At 42.8% G+C, this 26,107-nt stretch overlaps 1 protein-coding gene across 1 annotated transcript in view; it reads right to left on the bottom strand.

Annotated features, from left to right (window-relative positions):
- Positions 1-26,107, bottom strand: part of NAALADL2 (N-acetylated alpha-linked acidic dipeptidase like 2) — a 506,548-nt gene that overhangs the window by 94,492 nt on the left and 385,949 nt on the right. Inside the window, 1 exon segment of the mRNA XM_033150674.1 lies at positions 2,550-2,645. Within this exon segment, the coding sequence (XP_033006565.1) occupies positions 2,550-2,645 (96 nt within the window).

The following is a 26,107-nucleotide window of genomic DNA, read 5'->3' as shown; positions in this document are numbered from 1 at the left end:
CAACGCTAAAAAATATTAGATTGCATCAATATTTCCTTCTTCTTCGAACAGTTCCTAACTTCTTAGCTGCCTCAGTAATTTAAGAACGTGAAGAAGGATGAAGCAAAAGAAACCATCCACTAAACCGATCAACTCTCATCTGTCTGAAATAAAGAGGAAGGATATGTATAATAAGCAGTTTGGATTCTTCAAGTGGCTGGTAATGTAAAAGGAAAATTGCAAGTACATGTTAAGCACAACCTGGTCCTCAACACCTTAAATAAAACTTACTAGTGCAACTGGGGGTTTGAAGCACGTGCTGTTGCATTCTGGTCCTGACTATGGGCTTCCCATAGACATCTGCTTGGACACTGGAAACCTCAGGAAGGCAGAATGCTATTGTGCTCAATGTCTGCCTTCATGTATCCTATAAGCATCTTGTTGACCACTGTGGGAACAGGATGCTAGTCTAGGTGGGCCATTGACCTGACCCAGCAGGTCTTGTCCTGTGCTATCGTGTGGGGCCAAACATGATATTATGTGAATCACATTTTTGGATTGAGTGTGACTATTTTTAAACACCAAAGTAGCAGCTATTGGGGGCAGAGAGATGCAGGATTAGGAACACAGGGACAGTGCGGAGTTTAACCATTTCTCTCCCTTCTGCAGAACCAGAAAGAAAACCATACACACCTTTTTTCTTGGGGGTGGGGGTGGGTCATTAAGGCTGTGATAGAGAGGCAAAAGGTTAAACTCCCCCATAGGCCACAGCATCCATAATTACCTAGTGCATCAGTGCTGGAGTTTATATAGCTAAATGTGAGAGTTGTCATCCTGCTCAACAGGCGTTTGAGAAAGAGGTAACAAATTAGTTTCCTTACCACCGCCACTGCATCGGAATTTCATGTGATAATTATCTCAAAAAAAACCTGCCATCTCCCTATCCAAAAGCACTTCTGTCATTGCTAATCGTTCCAACACATACCACAGGGACTGTTCAAATGCAGATGATTTAACAGTGACTGTAATTCTTCCTGTAAACAGGATTGATGAATTGTGCATTCTCCAGACCTCGGGGTCCAAGGATGGAGTGACAGGGATCCCCTTTGAAATCCTTTTAGTGTCAAGGACACGTGTCAAAGCAGCTGTCTTGCTCGCCAAGAAAGGCAGAAGGGGAATCCTGCACAACGAATGTTCTTTAATCTGCAGCATTCCCAGCTTAAGGCTCCATAAAAACTCCAACAGGCCATGACAAGAAGTCTTCTCTCCACTCTTTCCTATATAATGGCAGCCTTCGCACAGCAGTTGCCAGGCCTGCCTGCTAGATCCGCAAACGAACCATCTCTATGGTGTAGTGGTTAAGAGCGGTAGACTCGTAATCTGGGGAACCAGGTTCGCTTCCCCGCTCCTCCACATGCAGCTGCTAGGTGACCTTGGGCTAGTCACGCTTAAGTCTCTCAGCCCCACTCACCTCACAGAGTGTTTGTTGTGGGGGAGGAAGGGAAAGGAGAATGTTAGCCGCTTTGAGACTCCGGGTACTGATAAAGTGGGATATCAAATCCAAACTCCTCCTCCTCCTCCTCCTCTTCTTCTTCTTCTTCTTCTTCTTCTTCTTCTTCTTCTTCTTCTTCTTCCTCCTCCTCCTCTCAGATGGAAATGTGCCCACAGCAGCTGCCTTGGTCAATGAAAAGGGCTTCAGAGGTGAGAAGAAAGGAGCTTCCCTTCTTTGTTGGGTTATTGCTCTTTTGGAGGTATAAGAAGTTGGGGAAACCTGTGGCTTTCCAGATGTGGTTGGACTCCAACTCACATCAGCTCCATTCAACATGGTTCAAGGCCAGGGATGATGGGAGCTGTGGTTCAGCAACATCTGGTGTTCCACAAGGTCCCCATCCCTGGTATACCACCCCAGCACATGAGGTCACTACTTTGCCTGAAGATAATCAGGTTTTGTTCTGGTCAGTGAATGGGAACCTCAGTTATAGCACCTTGGGTTCCATGATGGAAGGAAGCGGATATAAATCATAAGAAATTGAGTAAGTTCATAAGAAGTTTCTGAATCAAATATGTGTAGTACATTTCTATATTCTTGTAGGAGATAAGAGGTTTTTGGTGAAGGAAGAGGAGGTTAAAAGGGAAAACCTGGAGATGGAAAAACTTGAGAATACCCTACCAAGAATACAGGACTGTCTACCAAGACAAACAGAACCTAACATCACCTTTAGTCAGCATGATGAACATCACTGAATATCTCTGTGTATACCAAATTTCAGGACGTGATCTATTGTGGAAGTACCTGAACATTTTAAAAAACCAAACCAAAACAAACCAAACCCTGGGACAATCAGTATGTCAGTGAGGCCCAAATATTTTAAATATAAACAGATTCTGAAGCTTTCGTATTCTGAATATTGAAAATGCGAAATGCACTCTAATGCATTTAAATAACCAGCCAGGCTGGCATATACAAATATTTTTGAAACACCTTTGAAACAGAAATTGATTCATTCATAATTGGTTAACATGAAAGGAATGCTTGTATTACTGAGCGAGGCATCTTAAATTTCCTCTACCTTTGCGATGGATTCATGCAGGCTGAAGGAAGACACCAGTTCGTTGGTTATTGTTGAATGTAGAGGGAAAAGGGCTTCAGAGAGAAAACTTGCTGTCTGTGTGACAAAAAAGAGAAAAGGAGGGGGGAGAGAACCTTTAAGACTTCTTATTGATTTCCTTCTTCAAATGCCTTATTGGATTCTATCTGAAGGTTCAAAGGACCTCAAATTGTTTTAAAGTTTGTGCTGATGATTAGACTTCATTTCAGTGATCTAATTTACTCGTTCCAAACTCTGGAACAGAAAAAAGGGAAACAGTTCTCTTCACTGTAAAAAAAAAAAAGTGTTCTCCTGAAATGACGTCTATCTTAGTAAATGTACTTCCCCGTTCAATGCATTATTATGCCTAAGGGGTGAAAAATCCATACTGACTTCATTTGTGCATTGCTAGTAATTCCAAAACTTGAAATGACTAATTGGCTTGTCAGAAATTATATATGCGCAACAATTAGAGCTATAAAACACAAAACTATTTATTCAAGAGGAACTGCATCCCTCCCCTTCAGTAGTAGGCATAGCTTAGAATGTTAATTATAAAAAAGGAACTAATTCCTGTTCATGTACATCCATTTAGAAATTGAACTAGTTCAGTTCACAGTTCAATTCAGGTTCATCCATTTATCCTTGGCTTTTTTTTTCCTTTTGGCATTCAGGATGTTGTGCTAAAGTGCAAAACAGCGAACTTCGTTTAAAAAAGAGCTGGTTTATTTGAAGAGCTGGTAGCAGATAGTTTTCAGAGATGGACCATTGTTTATTACTGAGTTCCCGAGATTAACAGTAATAAATTAACACTACTTGTTATCAGGTGCTCACTGTTTCATGCTTATGCATTTGGTTTGGGCTTTTTTGTTTTGGTTTTTGATCTATCCCATCAATATTTCCAAGCAAACTAAGGCAGCTAACAAATCGATAGCAGAACAGTAAAATAAATAAATAATACAATCTCCAACTTAAACCAAATCACACACTCAAAACAGCAGCATACAAATTAACAACTAATATTTAGCAAAAATAATAGGAACATAGAACTAAAACAAATGCAGCAATTCTAAAACAGCCATCAGATAAGCACATAGCTAAACCAGCAAAGAATTCAATGGATGAAAACCCTTTTAACCAATATGTGGAGAGTTACCACATGGCGAGAACCAGCTTTTCTTTCCCAATGCCAATTCACCAAAAGAGGGGAAAGTATCCTTCTTTTACTCCAACGTCTGCCATTTTACTTACATTTCAAAACCTTCTAAAAACTACCAACATCTATGCTATACTGCTTGTATGCAAAAACAATATACAACAAGGCACAAGTTGCTATTTATTTATTAACTATAAAGGTAAAATAAGGTACACGCGCAGGTGGCGCTGTGGGCTAAACCACTGAGCCTAGGGCTTGCCGATCGGAAGGTCGGCGGTTCGAATCCCTGCGACAGGGTGAGCTCCTGCTGCTCGGTCCCAGCTCCTGCCAACCTAGCAGTTCGAAAGCACTTCAAAGTGCAAGTAGATAAATAGGTACCGCTCTGGCAGGAAGGTAAACGGCGTTACTGTGCACTGCTCTGGTTTGCCAGAAGCGGCTTAGTCATGCTGGCCACATGACCTGGAAGCTGTACGCCGGCTCTCTCGGCCAGTAAAGCGAGATGAGCGCTGCAACCCCAGAGTCATCTGCGATTGGACCTAACGGTCAGGGGTCCCTTTACCTTTATACTTAAATTGGTTGCTGCTTCTTTAAGTCTTACGCTTGCATTTATAAGTATAGCATTATTATAAGAGGCAGTTGCTAGCGAATACAGAAACTTTTATAAGACTGAATTGTGAAACGTAACTCCTATCCCTGTCAAACTTACATGGCAATTAGTATCTCTCCCCCAGTCACCCACTTCTCGCTACTACCAGGTAACAAAGACCTTCTGCTGGTTTCCTATGAGCCAGGCCTGGTCAGCTCCACAGAATCAGAGAGTTGTAGAGTTGGAAGGGGTCCAGAGGATCATCTAGTAGAACCCCTACAATGCAGGAATCTCAACTAAAGCATCCCTGACAGACTTCCAGGTAACCTTTACTCCACAAAGCTTGGTTTCCAGACCCTTGATCATCTTGACTGCCCTTCTCTGAACATGTCCCAGCTTATCCATATGCTTCTTAAATCATGGTGCCCAGAACTGGATGCAGTACTCCAGGTGTGGTCTGACCAAGGCAGAATAGAGTGCGACTATTATATCCCTTGGTATCCCTTGATCGGGCCACTAGACTTCTGTTGATGCAGCCTAGAATAGCTAAGACCTCTAGATCCTTTTCATATATACTGTTGGCAGAAGCTCCTTGTTGAACCTTACTGCTCAGAGCCTATTGGTAGCTTCTGCTAATCTTTAGCTTAAGCAAAGGACCTCCATGTGTATCTTGCCCAAATGCAGAGGCACAAATGTGGGTTCGGTACATATGGACAGGCCCTTGCAGAGCCAGGCAGAGGCCCGGGCCAGGTTGATAATGTGCCCCCCTCTTTTTTTACCCTGGGGATCTCCGAAGTCTTATAAATAAGTACTGGTAAGTATATAAATAATTTTCACATTTTCATATACAATAGTGCTTTTTAAAAATACATAGGGAAAAGGATTGTTTTAAGTATTTACATTTAAATAATTGTGAGCGATTGTGAATATGCTGACCGAGGCCCCCTTTGGAATCGGAGGCCCGGGCCAAGTGGCCCATATGACCCCCCCTCTGTTTGGGCTTGCATATGGAAATAATTCAAGGATCTGAGAGCAACCAATTTGCACTATGGAGGTTGTGCTGCTGCTTCATCACATCACAGTTATCAGTGTTCATAATATAAGCCTGACTGGGCACCCAGTTTTGCTTCTGTCCCCACCCAGCACTAGCAAGTGGTCCTTTGGGCTGTTGACCAGGACAGAATATAGCCCTCTGGCTGAAAGAAGGTCCCTCATTTCTGATTTAGCATCTGAGTGTGAGCCAGGGCAGATAATGGCATGTTTGATGGACTCTGAATGCAGTTCTGCTGGAGATTTTGTTTTTAAATGTTCTTCTAGCTGTGTTTGGCCATAGGTGATAAGCACCTGTATGTTTTGAAATACGTTTTTGAAGCTTCTCTCCACGTCTGACGTCTGCTGATATTCAAAAGTCGGCTGCCTGGCGCTCAAGTCCATATGCCCACATTTAGTAGAGTCCTGAATTTTGGAATGGTTAATATCAAAAGCGTGATTAATCCATTCCTGACTTGCCAGAAAGTTTTCCTTTTAGAGAACCATATATTACTGTGAAGTGTTGAAATTGAAACCTTTGCTTTGGAAGTGATATTAATGCCGCTGGAAGATTTAACAGGATTGATTTGCTGTGCCATGCATTTTGCAACTTCCCCAGCTTGCTTCTGACAGCTAGGACACTGCTCTCAGGGTCTCTGGTTGTTTTCAACTTCAGTGTGCTCCTTTTCTACAAAGAACCAAGCTTGGCTGTCTCACTTAAACAAGTTTAGACGTTAGTGGCATTTCATGTGAAATAAATTTGGCAAACACTTCTAGCAATTTTTCTCACAATTCTCTCTCAGTTTATAATGATTTTTATTAAATCTTCCAAATTATTACATAATTCCAATCATATACAACATATATTTTTGTTACACATTTTCTTCTTGACTTCCTGTCCCTCCTTCCCTTTTTTATATTCCCCCTTAATAGTTGCATTAAAACACATCTACATTTATTTTGCATATATAATATATATATAATCTACATTTATTTTATATATATATATATATATATATATATATATATATATATATATATATATATATATATATATATATATATAATATCTCAGTTTCAAATCAGGAAATAACTGTGGTGACCTCCTTGCTTCTCGCTGGATGAAACATTAAAGAAACCCGCAAGATCTGAATGTTGCATAATCAATCATTCTCAGAGGAATTAATGAGATAATAGATTCCTTACCACTGTATTTTCATCTATGAGAGCTCAGCACTTGCTTGTCTTCCACTTCCACCCTGCCCCCCCCCACAAACCAAATATATCCAGGAAGAGAACCACTCCAGTCATTCATTATTAGGATGACAGTGCATAAGAGAGGCATGATTGACAGTTCGATTCATCTTTATTTTAGATGCTTATGCAGGGAGACTGAACAGATCAGTACATTTAAGTGGAAAGGAGCAGAGCCCAATATACTGCTGTGCGAATAACACACACAAATTGCCAACAATTGCCAACACAAATTACTCCAAGGTAACAAGTCAATAAAGCACTTGAACCAGCACCCTCCCACTTAAAAGAACTAAGTGCACTCAAACAACTAAGGCTGTGTACACATAGTGGCGTCACAACAGGGGCGGGGCAGGGGGCGGATCACCCAAGGTGCCATGTCTGGGTGAGTGACAAGAAGGCACCCCATGGGGGCTCGTGGCGGTACGAGCAGCCATCGCGCCACCACAGCCACACGTGGAGGATCCTCCGTTCATGGCTGCAGCCGCGGGCAGAGGATCCAGGTGCTGGCGGCAAATCGCTATGTACAGCGCATGTGTGGTGTCGCTATGTACGGCGCATGGGCTGTACATAGTGATGCCGCACATGCGCTGCACATAGCGGTTTGGCGCTGGCGCTACTTGAGCGCCGTACGGATGGTGGTGGGATCCCTCCATCGTCGCCGCAGCCGCATGTGGTGGATCCTCTGTTCGTGACTGCAGCCAACTTTTTAAATGCAGTTTTGGAAACACTCCAAGGGTTATCATTATGGGATGAAGAGCCGACCACCACCCAAAGACCATCAGATCTACCTGACAAGGCAAAAAGCCCCTCCCTTCCACGCTCCCGGTTAATGGGGTGTCATCTTTTGATCAGCAGCCATCCTCTTCATCCAAATTCCTGAAAATAACCTTCTGTCACATCACAGCTGAACTGGAACACTGTAGGACTGCATGATAGATGGAAGAGGCTCTGAGCAATACATTGACATATGACAAGAGTCCTGGAAGCTGAGCCACCCACTTTGCCTTGTTGATAAGGCACAACTTTAACACAAGCAGGATTAAGGCAGAGATGACAAGTTGGGCAAAGACTGATAATCAGATATGGAGCATATCCTAGTATTCTTAAACAGGAACTTAGAGAACACAAGAAGCTGCCTTATACTGACTCAAACTATTGGTCCGTCTAGCTCAGTATGTTGAATAGTTTGTTTGAAGGTTCAGTCGTTCAGTCATGTCCGACTCTTTGTGACCCCATGGACCAGAGCACGCCAGGCACCCCTGTCTTCCAATGCCTCCCGCAGTTTGGCCAAACTCATGTTAGTAGCTTCGAGAACACTGTCCAACCATCTCATCCTCTGTCATCCCCTTCTCCTTGTGCCCTCCATCTTTCCCAACATCAGGGTATTTTCTAGGGAGTCTTCTTTTCTCATGAGGTGGCCAAAGTGCTGTTTGAAGGTAGAGTTCATTATTGTTCCACAGGGTGTGTACCACTTTAAGGGCCAGGGTGCATATCCTGATCCGGTTTTTGCAGCTGTGTGGCGGTGTAACAGGTGCTGATAGGCCACTGTGATTAGCTGTGTCAGCAATCATGTTTGCTATATAATGTGCTTTACTCTGTACTTTACCCCCACCCCCCACCCCCGTGGTTGGATGGGTGATGATTATAACCACTATGTAAGATGTATGTTTGAGGAGTTTTTGTTATTAAACCTTGCAAAGATCTCTTTGCGTCTCTTCAGTGATTCCATCTATGTGGTCTACTCTGCACGCACTCTGTGGCATGTTTCAAATGCGGTATAGTCCACACTGAGTGACAGCTGCTCTCCAAGGTTTCAGAGAAAGGACATGTCGGAGATTGAACCTAGGGCATCCTACATGCCAAGCAGTTGCCCTTCTACTTAGTTACCACCAGACTTTGCCTCAACCCTGTTTTAAATCATGCTGCAAAATACCTTGCTTGAGCAAACCTGCTTCATGGCCCTGAACCAATTCACTTGACCCACGCTGCCTGTTCTGAATTAATTCCCCAATAGCCCTCCTGTCTCTGAGTGTTTTCTGAAACTCTGAATGAATTGCTCATCCGGACTGACTTTGCATGCTAAAAAAAGGCCTTGCAGTATCATTTGGGTTGAGTCCAAACTATCCACCCATTACCATTACTGTAAAGGTTCATGAGCCACCACTGGAGGGATAGCCCAACTACTGTTGTCTTTCTCTGGCAACCTCAAGGTTAGATTACTGCAATGCGTTATACGTAGGGCTGCCTCTGAAGATTGTTTGGAAACTTCAGCTGGTGCAGAATTCAGAGGCCACGTTGCTCACCAGAGCAAGACAGTTTGAGCATATTACATCAATCCTGGTCCAACTGCACTGGCTACCGATTAGTTTCTGGGCCCAATTCAAAGTGCTGGTTTTGACCTATAAAGCCTTAAACGGCTCAGGACCACAATACCTCAAGGACTGCCTCTTTCCATATGAACCGACCCGAACACTGAGATTGTCTTCTGAGGTCCTCCTTTGTGGGCCTCCTCCTTGAGAGGTCCGGAGGGTGGCAACACGAGAATGGGCCTTCTCTGCAGTGGCTCCCCGTCTGTGGAATGCTCTCCCCAGGGAAGATCTCCTGGTGCCTTCATTATGCACCTTTAGGCACCAGGCAAAAACATTCCTATTAAACCAGGCCTTTGGTTGATCTGATTGACATCCTATGCCCTTTTAAAATGTGGATCTTTTTTTTGGGGGGGGTATTGTTTTTATTTTGATTTTATATATTGTGATCTTTTTTGTGAACTGCCATGAGACCTCCTGGTATAAGGTGGTGTATTAAGTAAGTAAGTAACACGTGCTGGAAACCACAGGAGGTAGATAGATAGATTTATTTATTGTCATTGTCCGTATATACACAGTATACACAACAACGAAAATCAAACACCCAAAGACCGGATTTACCATACACATTTGCACATATCTCCAACACTCTCATCCTTATTAAAACATAATCTATTAAAACATAGCATAATCCAGAGTATAACATAACCTATTAAAAGCATAACATAACCTAAAAGAGCAGAATACTCTTGTGATTGGATCTTGCTTTTGGGATTCCCATAGGCATGTGGTTGGCCACTGTGATAACAGGATGCTGGATGAGATGAGCCACTGGTTTGATTCAGCAGGCCCTTCTTATGCACTTAGGTTTTGGTTGGTTGCATTGGTGTGATGCTCGTAACGCAGTGGTGGGAAAACATTGGCCTCCAAATGTTGTTAAACTGCAACTCCCATCATTCCATGGGGCCAGGGTGAGCAGAATTATGGTTGTCCCTAATGAACGCAAACTCACTGGGCAGCCCTTCAGTTTTGTTATTTGCTCCCAAGGTCAACAACACAGACATTGTCTACTTTCCCCCTGGCACCTGCATGTACAAGGCCAATTTTTTGAGGGGGACTTTGCACATCTAGTTGTGCTTTTGAAGGTCTTTGAAATATGGAACACTTAGCAATCAGGATTCCAGATTCTGGAGAAGACTTCACATAAACAGCTGTACATGTGATGGGTTTATCGGTATGGATGTTTATGCTATATGCACAGGTTACAGGGGAGGGCATAGATGAAGTGTGGAAGGATGTGTCGATTTCACTTCTCTTTCCAGTCTTAAATTCAGCTCTCCACATATCTGTAGCAACCTGTGATTTTTATTTTTATTTTTGTATTGAAAGTTCTTCAGCCTTTTAATGTGAATTTCTTCTAGTTAACACACACGTTTGTGTGCAGTTTTGACTAATGCACGCATTTTTGTAAGCAGTTTCTTCTAATATAATCCATTTTTGTATGTTATGTTTTTACAAATATATTCATTTTCATGCACACCTTCCCCATATATGTGCATTTTTGTGAACATTGGTTGGAGAACTGCATTCATTGCAAAATTCAGATAAGGGTATCTTTTGTGTATGTTTCGGTTCTCATATTTTTTGGGGGAAGTGCCAATATGATAAATCTGGCTTTGAATGTGGACTGAATCAAATTCATCCCCTATTCATGGTTGCTTTCTCCCATGTTGTCAAACAGTGTGGTGTAGTGGTTGGAGTGTTGGACTGTGTGTCATGAGAGACCAGGTTTCAGATCCTCACTCAGCCATGAAGCTCACTGGGTGATATTGGTCCAGTCACTGTCTCTAACCTACCTTATAGAGTTGTGGTGAACACATATGACCAGAAACTCCCCCAAATGATTTCTATAATCTTGCGGAATGCCTTTCTGACCAATTCTTATTGTTGCATCAGGCAGACGTCCGTTGCCAGATTTAGGATATATTCTCAGTTCACACAAGGTGACAATGCAACTCGACAGGCCTGCTGTGCCCACCCCACCCCCCATCTACACTGTCTGTGCTCTAGAACATATTCCTACTAGAACAGATGATACTCTGCACTTCCTGGAGTTAGACATTTGGGAAGGGGGCACTGCACTGATGACCTGACCTTGAGCCATCAAAACCTCATGGGATAGAAAATGAAATAAATAGGTAAATACCTGGATGATGGAAAGTGATAAAACTCCATTTCACAGAACAAAATAAAAGGATATTGTGTCATCCATGGATTGGTCATGCAATGCAACATCAGGAACAAAAGGGGAAAGTCTTCCCTTTATTCTTGGTGCCTTACAATTGCAGCAACTGCGTCATTGTCCATCAAGTCCTTTACTGACCAAGAGGCAGCATGAACTGCCCTAGCATGAAACAACCTCTCTTTATCCCAATAAACAGTGTGCAGCCTAGATACTTTTAGAAGCACATCTCAGTGCTTAGTAAGGGCAGCATTATCCAGCAGTGCGCTCTCTCTCTCTCTCTCTCTCTCTCTCTCTCTCACACACACACACACACACACATGAATGAGTCTTCCCATTGATTTATAGAGTCAACAATAGCAATGCTATCGCTCCTTCATAAGCATAATAATTGAAAATGTGCTAGTTAGCCGACACTAATGCAATGTGTTAATGCCTTGAGGACTGAAGGAACTGACCATATGCAACAGATAATAAAGGAACGCCATATTGCCACATGTGAGATGCTCACTTTTGCTCTGCCTTGACAAAGCTGTGTCGTTGATCTGCCTCTTTCACTATTCAAGGACTACAACAGCCATAAAGCATTCCCATCAGACGTTGCCTTCTGCTGTTCCCTTGCCCTCTGAGAGGGTAAGGAGAGTTAGTAATAAGAAAACAAACAGATTATTCCAACAGTCAGGCAGAAACAGAAAGTTCCAGCCAATTAATTCCACCACCACCCACCATTAGTATTTAAGAATGTATGGAGAGACTGAGATCAGGCCTGTCTAGTCCAGCATCCTGTTCTCACAGTGGCCAACCAGATGCTGCAGCAGTTGCAGTAGCAGCATAATAATACTAATAATAATACAAATAATTTATTATTTATACCCCACCCATCTGGCTGAGTTTCCCCAGACACTCTGGGCGGCTCCCAACAGAATATTAAAAACACAATAAAACACCAAACATTAAAAATTTCCCTAAACATGGCTGCTTTCATGCTGGACCTCAGTGTATGATGGGGGTGGAAACGCCCCTTCAGGTACTGTGGACTTTGTAAGTTTATCTGATTTTTTGGAACAATATTTTGGTATTCCAGGTTGGATGTATCCCAATAGCGATCTTTATAATTGTCCTTGTCATTCCTCCACTCCTTTGATCAGGCTTCTCTTGTGTTACTCCTGTGTCCAACACACTTGCAATCAACCAAAATGTCCTCGGACAAGATCACTCACTCATCTTCCCTTAAGAATGATCAGTTCCCCTGATCATTCGAGCTTCCGTTTAACGAAGTGTTTTGTGAAATTAGAAAGATATTGATGCTTCCCCTTTCACAACAGTGGGTCACTTCTGATTAGACTTCGATTGAGCACCCGACTTCCAATCTTAAAAGAGAATTGCCTCCTTTTCATTTTAATTTGGGCACCATTTTCTGCTGCCCTCTGGTCTCTTGACACAGTGATTAATTGATTTATGAATCAATTACATTTGGCTTCTAAATGGGAACAAAAAAAATTCATTCCCTTTGATTTTATTTATGGCATGTGCCAGAATGTAGATCTCCTTTCTTTCCTCCGTCCATTCTTTAGATTTTCTAACCCTTTCCCATGTAATTAACTTCATTTTAGAGGGATATGAAATGTGCAACCCTTTTCACACTCAGCAAAATACACCACGCAGATTCGAGGGAGGATGATTTTCATCAAGACTGCAGCACTGAAGAAAACTTTATATTCTCTCTGCCCCTGCCCAAAAAATCCCTGATATGCCACATGAACAGAACCTTATGTGGTTCCTACTTAAATGCAAGACCTGGCACGTTAGATATGATTGCATATATAATGGAATGTGTACCATGGTGATAAACAAACTTTCACAGCTCACACGAAAAGCCTTCTTTTCTGTTTACTTGTTCCCGATGATACACACGGAGTGTCCTTGTGGAACCACCCCAAAACACATTAAAAAAACGGCATAAGATGAAAGAAATGAATAAGAACTGACCTACTCAAGAGCACATGGAGATAGGAGACACTGCACTATAATCACTTCCATACAATTTGAGGAATCACAAATGCAGCTGTCGAAATGGAGGCTAAAATTCCTCATACTTTGAAAGAAATGTAATATTTTTCAATTCCTCCCACACCAACCTGTTGCCACAAAACAACTGAAGTAGAAAACCAGGTAACAGAAGTGATCTTCATGCATACACTTGTCTTGTATCAGGGCAGGGAGACCTGTGGACTTTCAGATGTCATTGGACTCCAACTCCCATCATTCCCGGCCATTGACTTTGCTTACTGGGACTGGTGGAAGTTGGAGTCCAATGGCAGGCCATAAGTTCTCCAACCATGCTGCTCTTAAGTGGCTTTCCTTTATACTCTGATGGTCAAAACTCCAACAATTAAGAGCTGTGGATCATTACACTGTTGCTACCGTACTTACAGTACATTTTTAAATTTTCTTATTTTTAAATAATCCAGGATAGTCAAAGAAAGACGAGTGAGTTTCACACAATGTTACAAGTGAGTTTAAGCTGTAGAGTTTCAAGACAGACTACTGAAATCATGAGCTCTGGATTTATTTTGAAATCCACTCTAAACTTCATGTATGATCTGAATGACCTAGACAAATTGAACCGTCTCAAGAAGATGGAAAGCTGACCAAATAGCTCTAACAACATAATGCCCATATAAAAAATTGACTAAGAGCTTCACAGCAACACCGCTACAGGTGTTGGCAGAATTTTATTTATTTTCATATTTTCACCTAACCTCTCCCACTGTTTGCGTTGGCTTTACAATATCATAAAAAGCAGCAATAAAACTGCATAATCCTAAAAAATTGCAAGCATCCCTTGAGAACATAGTAAACCATGCAGAAATCAGAAATGGGTTTCTATTTATTTTTTTTAAAAGCAAGTAAGAAGTCATCGTTTTCTTTCTTTTCTTTTTCAATCAACAAGTGATTGTGGAAAGGAGGAAAAGAGATATGAATGTGAGCTTTGCCTTTTTTAAAATAAAAAAAGCTAATGGGCTGCAGCATTGAGGAAACTTTCAGAGAGATCATTACCTACCATCATCCATTATATATATTAACAAGCATAACACGAGCCAGGACTCCAGCACAGAGGCCTGTACAGAGGTGGGGTACCACTTTCAGGCAAAGGGCCACATTCCCTTCTATGAAATCTTCCAGGGGCCACATGCCAGTTGTGGGGAGGCCCAGAGGCAAGCCAGGGCAAAACACTGCCCTGTAAAGTTTGGCACAGTAGGCTAGTTTCTTCACACAGAGGCAAGCAAGGGGCATTATCAGAGTTCCAGGAAGCTGGCTCTCATTTGGCCCTCACTTCTTCACCCTGCCCAAGTTGATTCCCAGTGCCTCACATGCTGTTGTGGCTAAAAGCAGGGATGGGGCTAGTTTACCAGAGAATGCTGCAGTGATACCTAAGAAGAGAATAAGAAGAGTTTGGATTTGATATCCCGCTTTATCACTACCCGAAGGAGTCTTGAAGCGGCTAACATTCTCCTTTCCCTCCCTCCCCCACAACAAGCACTCTGTGAGGCGAGTGGGGCTGAGAGACTTCAGAGAAGTGTGACTAGCCCAAGGTCACCCAGCAGCTGCATGTGGAGGAGTGGAGACGCGAACCCGGTTCACCAGATTATGAGTCTGCCGCTCTTAACCACTACACCACACTGGCTGGATTGACCTGGTCATGGTGGTTCTTGGAGCAACCTCCAAGGATGGTTTGCTTGACCTCCAGGCAACCTCAGTTCAGAGTGCTTTGCTTACTTGCCTTTTTTCGCCTGACTTTGCTTATCTGGACCTTCTTTGACTCTCTTATTGGCACCTGTTGTCTGCTTTGCCTGACCTTAACAAGTCTGGCTTTGCCCTGCTGGAACCTGATCTTGTCTCGACCTGATTTTGCTTACTGGATGGTGAATTGGGACTAGCAGTATGTGATCAGGCATCCTTGGACTCTGTGCGTAGTATATGCCCCACTATCAATTATTACTACTGCTACTTCTGCCGCAAGAAGATCAAACCCATCCATTCTTAAGGAAATCGGCCCTGAGTGCTCACTGGAAGGACAGATCCTGAAGTTGAGGCTCCAATACTTGGGCCACCTCAGGAGAAGACTCCCTAGAAAAGACCCTGATGTTGGGAAAGATGGAGGGCACAAGGAGAAAGGGACGACAGGGGACGAGGCGGTTGGACAGTGTTCTCGAAGGTACCAATGTGAGTCTGACCAAACTGCGGGAGGCAGTGGAAGACAGGAGTGCCTGGCGTGCTCTGGTCAATGGGGTCATGAAGAGTCAGACACGACTAAATTCTCTGGAGCATTAGCATTTAATTTTTCAGTGTTTATAAATAGCACTCAGACCTAACTGTTTGACAGGAAGGGTGGTCATGGAATCTCGCCTGGTGAATTTCTGCACTCCTTTTAAACAGGAGGTCATTCATTATTTGGCTACATCCCACCTGGAGCCAGAACTGCAAAGTGTATGTCATTTTCTCAATGGGTAGAATTTCCACAAAAATCTCTGCCTCAAGTGCAAAAGCAGACACCTCTGCACATGTAGCATCTAAAGATAGCAGTTAGGGATAGCTTTCTGTGACAATCCTTGGTCAACTTTTCAGAGAGCTGATTGAATTGGCAAGCTCTTTGGCCCGCAACAAAATTGCTTAGGAAAAGATAGCAGAAGTGGAAGAGGCTCAGAAGGCCAAGGTAGGTCTCACTCTCACACCAAATGCTGCTTCTGTTTTGAACAGAAGGGACCTCCTCAGAATCAGTTAAAATGGAGGCTAGCTACTGAGGCATGTACATTATGAAACTTCAGATCCGTGGCAACATCCTCTTTGAAGCATACTCTGACTACCAACCCCCCACCTTTAAGGGAGATTATGGGAGAGGTTGAACAAGTGACCCATAGAATGAGGTGAGATATTTTCTGTAAGGTACTGGGGAAGCTGCCTGAGGATTTTTATCCTTAGTTTCTCCTGTAACACCAGGTTGGGGTGGGTGGGTAGGGACCTTTTAAAGGGTGTATTCCCTGGGATCAGTTTGTTTTAAGATTAATGAATGTGGGGTATATTTTGCACACCTTCAGAATATCTGCAAAGGATAGAGGGTAAAGTCAGAGGTGGATTTAGGGGAGCATAACCAGTTCAGTCTCACTGGGCATGTAGCCTCATGCCGGGGATGTCACAACTATGATTTAGAATGGAGCATGAGGGGTGGAGGAGCTCCGAATTTTGGCACCACACAAGAGCGCTGCTGAAATTTGAGATCCCAAGAGCCACCACGGATAAAGTATCTAAAATGATGGCAAAACACTGCATCATTGAGAGCCAGTGTGGTGTAGTGGTTAAGAGCAGTAGACTCGTAATCTGGTGAACCGGGTTTGTGTCTCCGCTCCTCCACATGCAGCTGCTCTCTGAAGTCATGCGGCCTCACTCAGCTCACAGAGTGTTTGTTGTGGGGGAGGAAGGGAAAGGAGAATGTTAGCCGCTTTGAGACTCCTTCGGGTGTAGTGATAAAGCGGGATATCAAATTCAAACTCTTCTTCTTCTTCTTCTTCTTCTTCTAGGTGACCAGATGTTAATATTGTAGTAAGGTCCATAGTTATGTCAGAAAAGAGAGTGGCTTCCCCAATTGTGGGCAAGAGTATCCCTTCTGCACGGAGCCCACTGACTCCTGCTTTAACTAGAACTTCCCTTGTGGCTGTGGAAACAAGAAGGTGAACCTTTCTGAATCCTCACACTTCATTCTCTGTGGTGGAGGAAACCCCCTAATCTGTTTCGGCATTCTCCACGTGCAAAACCTATTCATGAAGAAGATGGCAGCAGTAATTTACTCCAGTTCCCACCCCTGATACCTTGAGTGGCGCCGGCCACTCCTCCTGGAAGTCCATGCATCAGTGTGCATGTCTGCAGAGGCAAAGCAGATGTGTAAGAAGCTACTCCTGCGTAGGCTTTGCCTTTGCTGACATGCATGCAAGATGTCAGGGCCAGGGCAACCTACCAACTCCTCCTTACATAAATTCTGCATGTGGATAATGCCCAAACAGTACTTTTGGGTGAGACAGAGACTAAAGTTCCTACCTCATCCAATTTAAGATCTGCCCTCTCCAGCTCTTGGAGAAGGTCCTGAGACAAAGCTGAATGACTTCTTCTCTACAAGGGGAGAAACAAAGCCATTATCAAAACAAAACAAAAAATAAAAATAAATCCTTCCAGTAGCACCTTAGAGACCAACTAAGTTTGTTCTTGGTATGAGCTTCCGTGTGCATGCACACTTCTTCATATACACTGAAGCCGTTATGTTTATCCCAAGACCAGACAGTGTGTAGGCGAATGCTTTCCCTCTGCAATGCCAACTGACTTCATGTCTGTTGTTGTTTTTTCTCCGCCAGAAGAGTAAATAATTGGTGTGGGCGAGAGGATGATTCATTCTTTGTGCTCAATCGCTGTATGACTTTTTAAAGGTGTGGGGGGGGGGGAGTAGTAGTTCAAAATGACAAACTCTGCCAATTCTCTCAGGAAATATTAATGTGGCTTTATAACTCAGCTGGAATGTACCAGAAGCATTGTTCAGACAGACAGAGAGCACTTTTGTTGCCTTGTTTACTTGTGTTTTTTTTAACCTTGCTTTATATTTCGACTTTAACAAGCAACATGCTTTATAGTTGGTGACATTTATATTTACAGGGGTTAGGTCCATAAAAATAACTCCTCAGGTCTATATAATTGTAGACAAACCCTCTCTTCCCCACTGCCGCCTACAATTGCATCTAAATGAAACCGATGAGACAACGGAAGCCCTCCTCTGTGCGTTGAATTTAACTTACCTCGCCAGTTGTATAAATGTTTAGGAGAGAAGATTAGGCTGATAAAGTGAAAGCTAATAATAACTGACCTGCTTACTATGCTCCTGGTGTTTCCCATTCAAGATTTTGATGGGGAACATGTGTAAACAAGTATAAATGTATGAAAAGAGAAGGGAATATTAAACATAGTTTTTGAACTTCTGCAAGCAGAGGGGCAAAATGAGATTCAACCTTTTTTGAAATGCAGCAGTTATTCTAAAATAGCTTGAAACGAAGCACGCCAGTGTAGTGTCATACTGTAATTTCTGGAGCTACAGGCTTCACCAATCTGTCAGCCTTGTGTATTAGCAATTCTCACATTTTCCTGTGTGTGTAGATGTGGGAATAATGCCCACATCAGCACGAAAGCCTTGCACAGCTTAAATGAGGAGTCAGTGGAGCCTTGAATATGAATTTTTGTAGGCCAATGGCTACTTCATTAGATATTGTTTTTTTTTGGGGGGGGGGTACTTAATGCAAATGATGGGTGCTGATTGAACACCTGCCGAAATAGTTGGGTGCTCAGTTATGCTTCCCTTCATTGGACTGGGGAGGGAGCCGCTCTTGACAGGTAAATGGAAGCCTATATGGGCCTTCTCCATTAGAATGAAGAGGTGGAATTGCTCATACAGGAGAATGATGCACATGTCAGAGTACTCTGAGACCTCTGCCTAATGGATCTGCAGCACTTCTGCACTAATGATATGGTTTGTTCCCATGATCTTCAGTTCAGCAGCATTAAAGAATGATCCGAGTCCTGTCTCTTAATTAGGGTTGGGAGAATATCTCAATTTCAAGATTCCCACCCCCTATCTCATTTTCTGGTTGTAAATTCCATTTTTCCACATCAGTTTGTAATATTTTTTTTTTAAAAAAAAATCCTCATGAAAATTCAGTAGAATTTTAGTGCAATATCCATTTTTTATGCAACTTCTTTAATATCCACATTTCTGCAAAGCAATTTTGCCTGCCATTTTCACTGATATATGCATTTTATATGCATCCCAAACTTTAGTATATGCGTTTTTGTATGCATTACTTCGCTGGAGAGCTGCATTTCAGAATTTGGAGATACGCGGATTTTAAAGGATGGGTTTGTTTTGGTTCACATGTTGCTCCAGAATGTGTAAAATAGGGAGTTCATCTATAAATGCAAAGTGAATTGGATTCATCCCCCAACCCTAATCCTACTGTATTGATCCAACCCCCCTAGCCCATTAACTAGAGTTCCTTGGTCTCATGGTTTGTCTCACAATGACAGGGTATGTTTATTATGTACAGTGCTGGTGGAAAGCCTCTGACTCTCCAGACATTGTTAAGACTACAGCTTTTATCATCCCACGATTGTTGGCCAAGGCTCATGAGAGTTGAAGTCCAGCAACATTCGATGGGGAGAAGGTTCCCCATTCCCGATTATGAATCCATACCCTGCCTTTCCACAACTGCCACTACCTGCTACAACCAAGACGACGCACAGTGGTTACATGCTAACACAACATCAAAGCCGATATTAAAAACAACAACAGCACAATCAAAATAGGAGAAAATAAAACCAAAAGCAGTTTAAAAAAAAAATGCATCCAAGGAAAACAAACCAGCAGCAGGAAAACAACAACAACAACAACACAAATGCTTCTGCAGGCCAAAGACCCGTTTATACAAAAATGTATTCATCTGCCATTGGAAGGCTCCAAGAAGGGAGATTAGCAGAGGAATTGCAAAGCCTTGGCGCAGCCAGTGAAAAGGCCCTGCCAAACAGGAATGTAAGAAGGCATTGCTTTCTGTCCCACCCTGTGTTTGTCACCCGCAGCGCTGTTTCTGTTCTTCTGCAGCTTGGCATCCTCCCCAAACTGTGCCAATCACCTCACTGCAAAATTATGTATCTCGTGCGATTGGATGAATTAATAGTGTATATTAAACAGATCACGCTGTCTCGACGTTGTCCCATCCCATTCGTTTCAATGCAAAGGAAATGCAATCCAAAAGGAGGAAAAGCACAATGAGTTTTATATTGTTGGTGAACTGAACAGCAAACACCAATTCTATTTGCTGGTTTGATTTCCATTCCAGACATGAGATGAATCTGTGAACAGCTGCAATTTCCACTCCAGCTCCGAGGGCCTTTTGGCCGTTCCCTCACTGTGAGACATGAAGTTACAGGGAACCAGGCAGAGGGCCTTCTCGGCAGTTGCACCCGCCCTGTAGAACAACCTCCCCATCAGATGCCAAGGAAATAAATAACTACACAACTTTTAGAAGACATCTGAAGGCAGCCCTGTATAGGGAAGTTTTAAATGTTTGATGTTTCATTGCATTTTTATGTGTTGGAAGCCTCTCAGAGTGGCTGGGGTATAAATAATAAAATAAGAAAGTTGTTGTTGTTGTTGATAGTAGTAGTAGTGTACTGAAAACACAATGGGAAGAGAGAAACAAAATTGCGCTGGAGATCAGCTGAAAGAAGTTTCAAACTTGTCTAACAAAATACCAAGGGATGTCAAGCTCTACCCTTGCTCAGCTCAGCTAGGTTCCACCTTTGAACCCCTACGCCTCTCCCCTTGGGCCTCTGAACAGTGGCATAGCAAGGTCAGGTGGTACCCGGTGCAGATTTTTTTTTGTTACACCCCCCCCCCAATCGATGGCTTGGGCTAGGCTTGGGAGTCACGGGCAGGTGGCACGCCAAATGTCACCCCCTCAGCGATGACACCCGGACGGATGCCCCTCCCTGCCCCCCCTTTCCTACACCTCTGCCTCTGAATCAGCAGACCCTCGGGTTAACAGCAACATTTGTCATGATAAGTCCTTTGTACTTCATCAACAACAAAACCAAAAAAAAATAAAGGTCTAATAGAGGAAGTCTGATAACTTTTTAATGATGCCAAATGATTGGTCTCATGATTAATAGCCATAAAGTATTTATTGCGATTGGTCCCAGAAAGACAATATAGAGCCAGATTTTCCCAAAGCAGCCATAAAATTGGCAGCAAAGACAATAACGTCGCATCTCTCTCCCTCTCATGTACATGTATTCCACCTGCTCTGTAGATTTAGCCATCCATTCACTACATTAATTAGAACTCGCTCGTCCCCATTTTACCTATGTAGAAGTATAAAATGTGAGGCGAGCTAATTACAGGCGGGCTTATTGAAATGTACACCATAAAAACCTACCTTCCAGAACAGATGGTCTAGCAACGAACTCTCTGCCTTTCCTATGCAGACATGGCCGAATTGCACAGGAGTGGCCAGTTTGACATAGGGATGGATTAATTTGCCCATTTCGGTTTCGCTTAGTTTCTCATCCTCCCAATCCTAAATTCAGTTCTCCACATTTCTGAAGAAATTTCGGTGTGTGTGTGTTTTTAAAAAAATATCCTTACAAAGACTACCAGCATTTCTGTGTACATTTCCCCTAATACACATGTTGCAATGCAATTTTTTTTTTGTAATGCAGCTGCTGGGTGACCTTGGGCTAGTCACACTTCTCTGAAGTCTCTCAGCCCCACTCACCTCACAGAGTGTTTGTTGTGGGGGAGGAAGGGAAAGGATAATGTTAGCCACTTCGAGACTCTTTTGGGTAGTGATAAAGCGGGATATCAAATCCAAACTCTTCTTCTACCAACATCTCCATGGCCAAAACTCCGGTTGTGGAGGTGTGTGAACGGACTAAGCCTGTTCTTGGGAGTGCTCCCTTGCTTGCCTGATCCTGTGTCTTGGGACAGGACTCTGCCCACTCCACTGTTCGAAAGGAGAAGTCAGCGGACGTGTCAAGTGTTGGTACAGCATCATAGCATGTGCCTAGCTGTGTTCTTTGGAGCTCTGTATTAACCCGCTGAGAGCACCTTGAAAACTCATCTGTGTTTTGATTGCGGTGAATATTGGAATAGGTAATAACTGAGCCAAGGGTCTGTGTGGGAAGCAGGCTGAACTGGGTAATAATAATAATAATAATAATAATAATAATAATAATTTATTTGTACCCCGTCCATCTGGCTGGGTCTCCCCAGCCACTCTGGGTGGCTTCCAACAAATATTAAAATACATTAAAACATCACAGATTAAAAACTTCCCTAAACAGGGCTGCCTTCAGGTATTTTCTGAATGTCAGGTAGTTGCTTATCTCCTTGACCTGTGATGGAAGGGCGTTCCACAGGGCAGGCGCCACTACCGAGAAGGTCCTCTGCCTGATTCCCTGTAACTTTGCTTCTCACAGTGAGGGAACCACCAGAAGGCCCTCGGCGCTGGATCTCAGTGTCCAGGCTGAACGATGGGGGTGGAGGATGACCAGATGCTGGGGATAAACATTGGGATCACTATCACCAGGGTAGTGATCATAAGCTCAGCTGCTTGTAAGTTTCCAGATACATGTGGTTGGCTACAACTGGAAGCAGACCAGCTCTACTTGAGCCCAGCAAGGCAATTCCCACGTTTTAATGTTTCACGTAATTCTCCCAGAGCCATGTTCAGTCATGCTGCTTTGCTTACCAAGCACAAATCTAGGGATGGGAAGCGTAATGACTCGTTTACCATAAGTGCATTTTTCAAACATCCTGATGGCTAAAAATAATCAGAATAAAAAAGACATTCCTGTAACTTGAGGTCATTAAAGATGAAGCTAAGTATGAAAACCAATAAAACAGTGACAACACAAAATGTGAGAAGACTACAGCAATATTCGCGAGGCAGAATAAAGTTACACACAGTGCGCAAAATCGTATGCAGACGAGGGCAAACTAATTAACAAGCTTGAAATGGAATGGGTTGCAGAACCACCATATATCTAAAGTGATGGTTGTTTCGGGGAGGGAATGTGCATTTACAGCTTTGAAGATGCTTCATGGCGAATCCTATTTTTGCATTTTCTAAAAATGCAAAAAAAAGAAAGAAAAGAAAATCTATAACTCAATAGCATCTGTTTGTTACGACGATGTTTGTGAGTTTTAATGAAACTAAAGATGGATGAAGAAAAGACATGCACCCCCTTCGGTGTGGAAGCGGGGGAAGACCATAGATGACTGAAATGACAATGAAGCCTCTATGGCAGGGCTGGATTTAGGTTTGATGAGGCCCTAAGCTACTGAAGGTAATGGGGCCCTTTATATGTCCAGCTCTCCTTGGTCAACAACAAATTGTCACTGTTTTTTGTGTTAAATATATGCTATATGGTAGTTTATGGACCTAATAGGTATCTAAAGCCATTTGCACATGCAAAATGTAGGCACCCTATATATAGAAATGAGCAAACCAGTGATATTTTAGGGAGCAGGCTAGCATTACTTACGGTACATCATAGGAGCCTACAGAACAGAAAACACTGTTGCTGTATGTAGGTTTTATTTTATTTGTTTCTTATATTTTGGAAATGTACACCCAGTTTTTTCCTTTAATTTTTTTGGGAGGCCCCCAAGAGAGTGGGGCCCTAAGCTATACCTTGTTTATCTTATACGTAAATCCAGCCATAGAGTCTATGGCAACAGCACCGCAATTACTGCCAGTTGTTGAGGGAGCAGGGCAATGGCAAGTTCAGAGCAGTTTGGGTACATTGACAGGATCACCTCTGTGCCCGAACTGCCCCCAACCTCTCCCCAGCCTGCCACCTCACGGTCCTGATAGGCTGTCAATGCATTTTGTGAATGTAGATAAGTCTTATACATTCTGAGGGCAGGGAAGGTACGTGGGGGAAATGCTGTTGCTCTTCAATTCTGCTTCTGCTTCTATGGGTATCTGACTGGCCGCTGAGGGAAGAGAAGTTTATCTTTGTTTGCTTGCTTGCATGTTTATTGGACAAACTTTATATACTGTAGCTTTTTTTAAAAAAAGAAACCAATGTCTAAGAGGTTTAGAAAAATATGGAGTTGTTGTTTTTTACAATAATTGGGTAAAAAAAAACAGGTTTGTATAAACTTATTAAACTGATTAAAATCTGCAGTAGCTAAGAAATATATAAAACATATGTAACTTCTACATGTCCGGGTCAGTTGGACAGGCAAAATGCTGGGCTGGATAATCCAGCAGAGATCCTTTCATTTTCTTAAGGAGTTTCTTACTAGCAAGGTAGAAATGGTGACACCTGGCTTGAGAGCAGTACATGTGAAAAGGATCTAGGAGTCTTGGTAGACCACAAACTTGACATGAGTCAACAGTGTGATGCAGCAGCTAAAAAAGCCAATGCAATTCTGGGCTGCATCAATAGGAGTATAGCATCTAGATCAAGGGAAGTAATAGTACCACTATATTCTGCTCTGGTCAGACCTCACCTGGAATACTGTGTCCAGTTCTGGGCACCACAGTTCAAGAAGGATACTGACAAGCTGGAACGTGTCCAGAGGAGGGCAACCAAAATGGTTAAAGGCCTGGAAACGATGCCTTATGAGGAACGGCTTAGGGAGCTGGGTATGTTTAACCTGGAGAAGAGAAGGCTAAGGGGTGATATGATAGCCATGTTCAAATATATCAAAGGATGTCATATAGAGGAGGGAGAAAGGTTGTTTTCTGCTGCTCCAGAGAAGCGGACACGGGGCAATGGATTCAAACTACAAGAAGATTCCACCTAAACATTAGGAAGAACTTCCTGACAGTGAGAGCTGTCCGACAGTGGAATTTGCTGCCAAGGAGTGTGGTGGAGTCTCCTTCTTTGGAGGTCTTTAAGGGGGGGCTTGACAGCCATCTGTCAGGAATGCTTTGATGGTGTTTCCTGCTTGGCAGGGGGTTGGACTGGATGGCCCTTGTGGTCTCTTCCAATTCTATGATTCTATGAAATAGTTAGGGATGAAATTAATCACTCATTATGCTTCAGTTGAAACTGGATGGCACACCTGCTTTTCAGAATTAAGCCAATTTAGACAAGCCATCCCTGGTGCTTGTATCACTTTGGGCTTGTATCATCCAAATCCTAAATATCTACCTAAGGCTGCTTTTCTGATGCCATACATTTGCTTTACAGTCTGCACCTGTCTTTGCAGATCAGAAGTGAACCCATTTCTTCCTTTCCTCCTGAGCATACACATTAGCACTTTCTAAATCCTTCACGGAGCATTGACGGGTTGCTCAGTTTAATAGAAGTCCATAACGCATTAATACATTACTCATTGTGAAAGGTGCTCTTAAATATTCCCTTGGATGCTAATTTAGCTGGATTTTGTAGCAAGAACACACTGACATTGTTAAGGCTAATGGCTCAGTGTTTTACAAGGCAAAACACACGTGGAGGTTAAGCTGATTGTATGGATTGTTTTACGTTAGTGACTTTGAGTTCGTTGTTACGTAACGCCACGAGGAAAAACAAATCTCTTATTCCATTACAAGTATGAGATGAGAGCTGCTGATAATGAATGCTCGTCTGCGGCAGAGGGCCTTCTCGGTAGTGGCACCCGCCCTGTGGAACGCCCTCCCATCACAGGTCAAGGAGATAAACAACTACCTGACATTTAGAAAATACCTGAAGGCAGCCCTTTTTAGGGAAGTTGTTAATGTGTGAAATATTTGTATTTGATTTTTGTTGGAAGCCGCCCAGAGTGGCTGGAGAAATCCAGCCAGGTGGGCGGGGTACAAACAATAAATATTATTATTATTATTATTATTATTATTATTATTATTATTATTATTATTATACTTTTGGTATCCATTTAAATGGCATGTGAAAAAAACGTTTACCTGTATAGATTATAAAAATTGCCAGTGTGTATGTTTCTTTATTTTGAAAAAGTTATTGTTTTCTGTGCTTAGTCATTTGCATAATTTATCATCCGCCCGCTAGTCTTTGGGGAGAAACAAGAAAGAGCTATATATTGCATGGAAGCTTGGTCTTAGCTACTTGGTTAATGCACATGATGAAAATAATTGTTAAGCTCCAAGACCTCTCACATGTCATCTTCAGCCTGCTTACAACCTTCCATTACGGATTCTTGAAGGCAACATTTTCCAATCCACGTTGTATTTGTCACACGCAGCTCCGTCTCTCTTCCACTGCAGTTCGTCTTCCAACCAAAGGCTGTCTTATTTTTTTCTCACCGTATGCTGTGGCGAAATTATGTAATTTACCTAATGAATTATGTAATTTACGTTGACATAGAATCATAGAATTATAGCGTTCGAAGGGACTCTGAGGGTC

The sequence above is a fragment of the Lacerta agilis genome, chromosome 5 (assembly GCF_009819535.1).
Source record: "Lacerta agilis isolate rLacAgi1 chromosome 5, rLacAgi1.pri, whole genome shotgun sequence".
Lineage (NCBI taxonomy): Eukaryota > Metazoa > Chordata > Lepidosauria > Squamata > Lacertidae > Lacerta > Lacerta agilis.
Note: the sequence above shows the minus strand (reverse complement) of the source record. Positions and strands in the feature narration are given on the sequence as shown.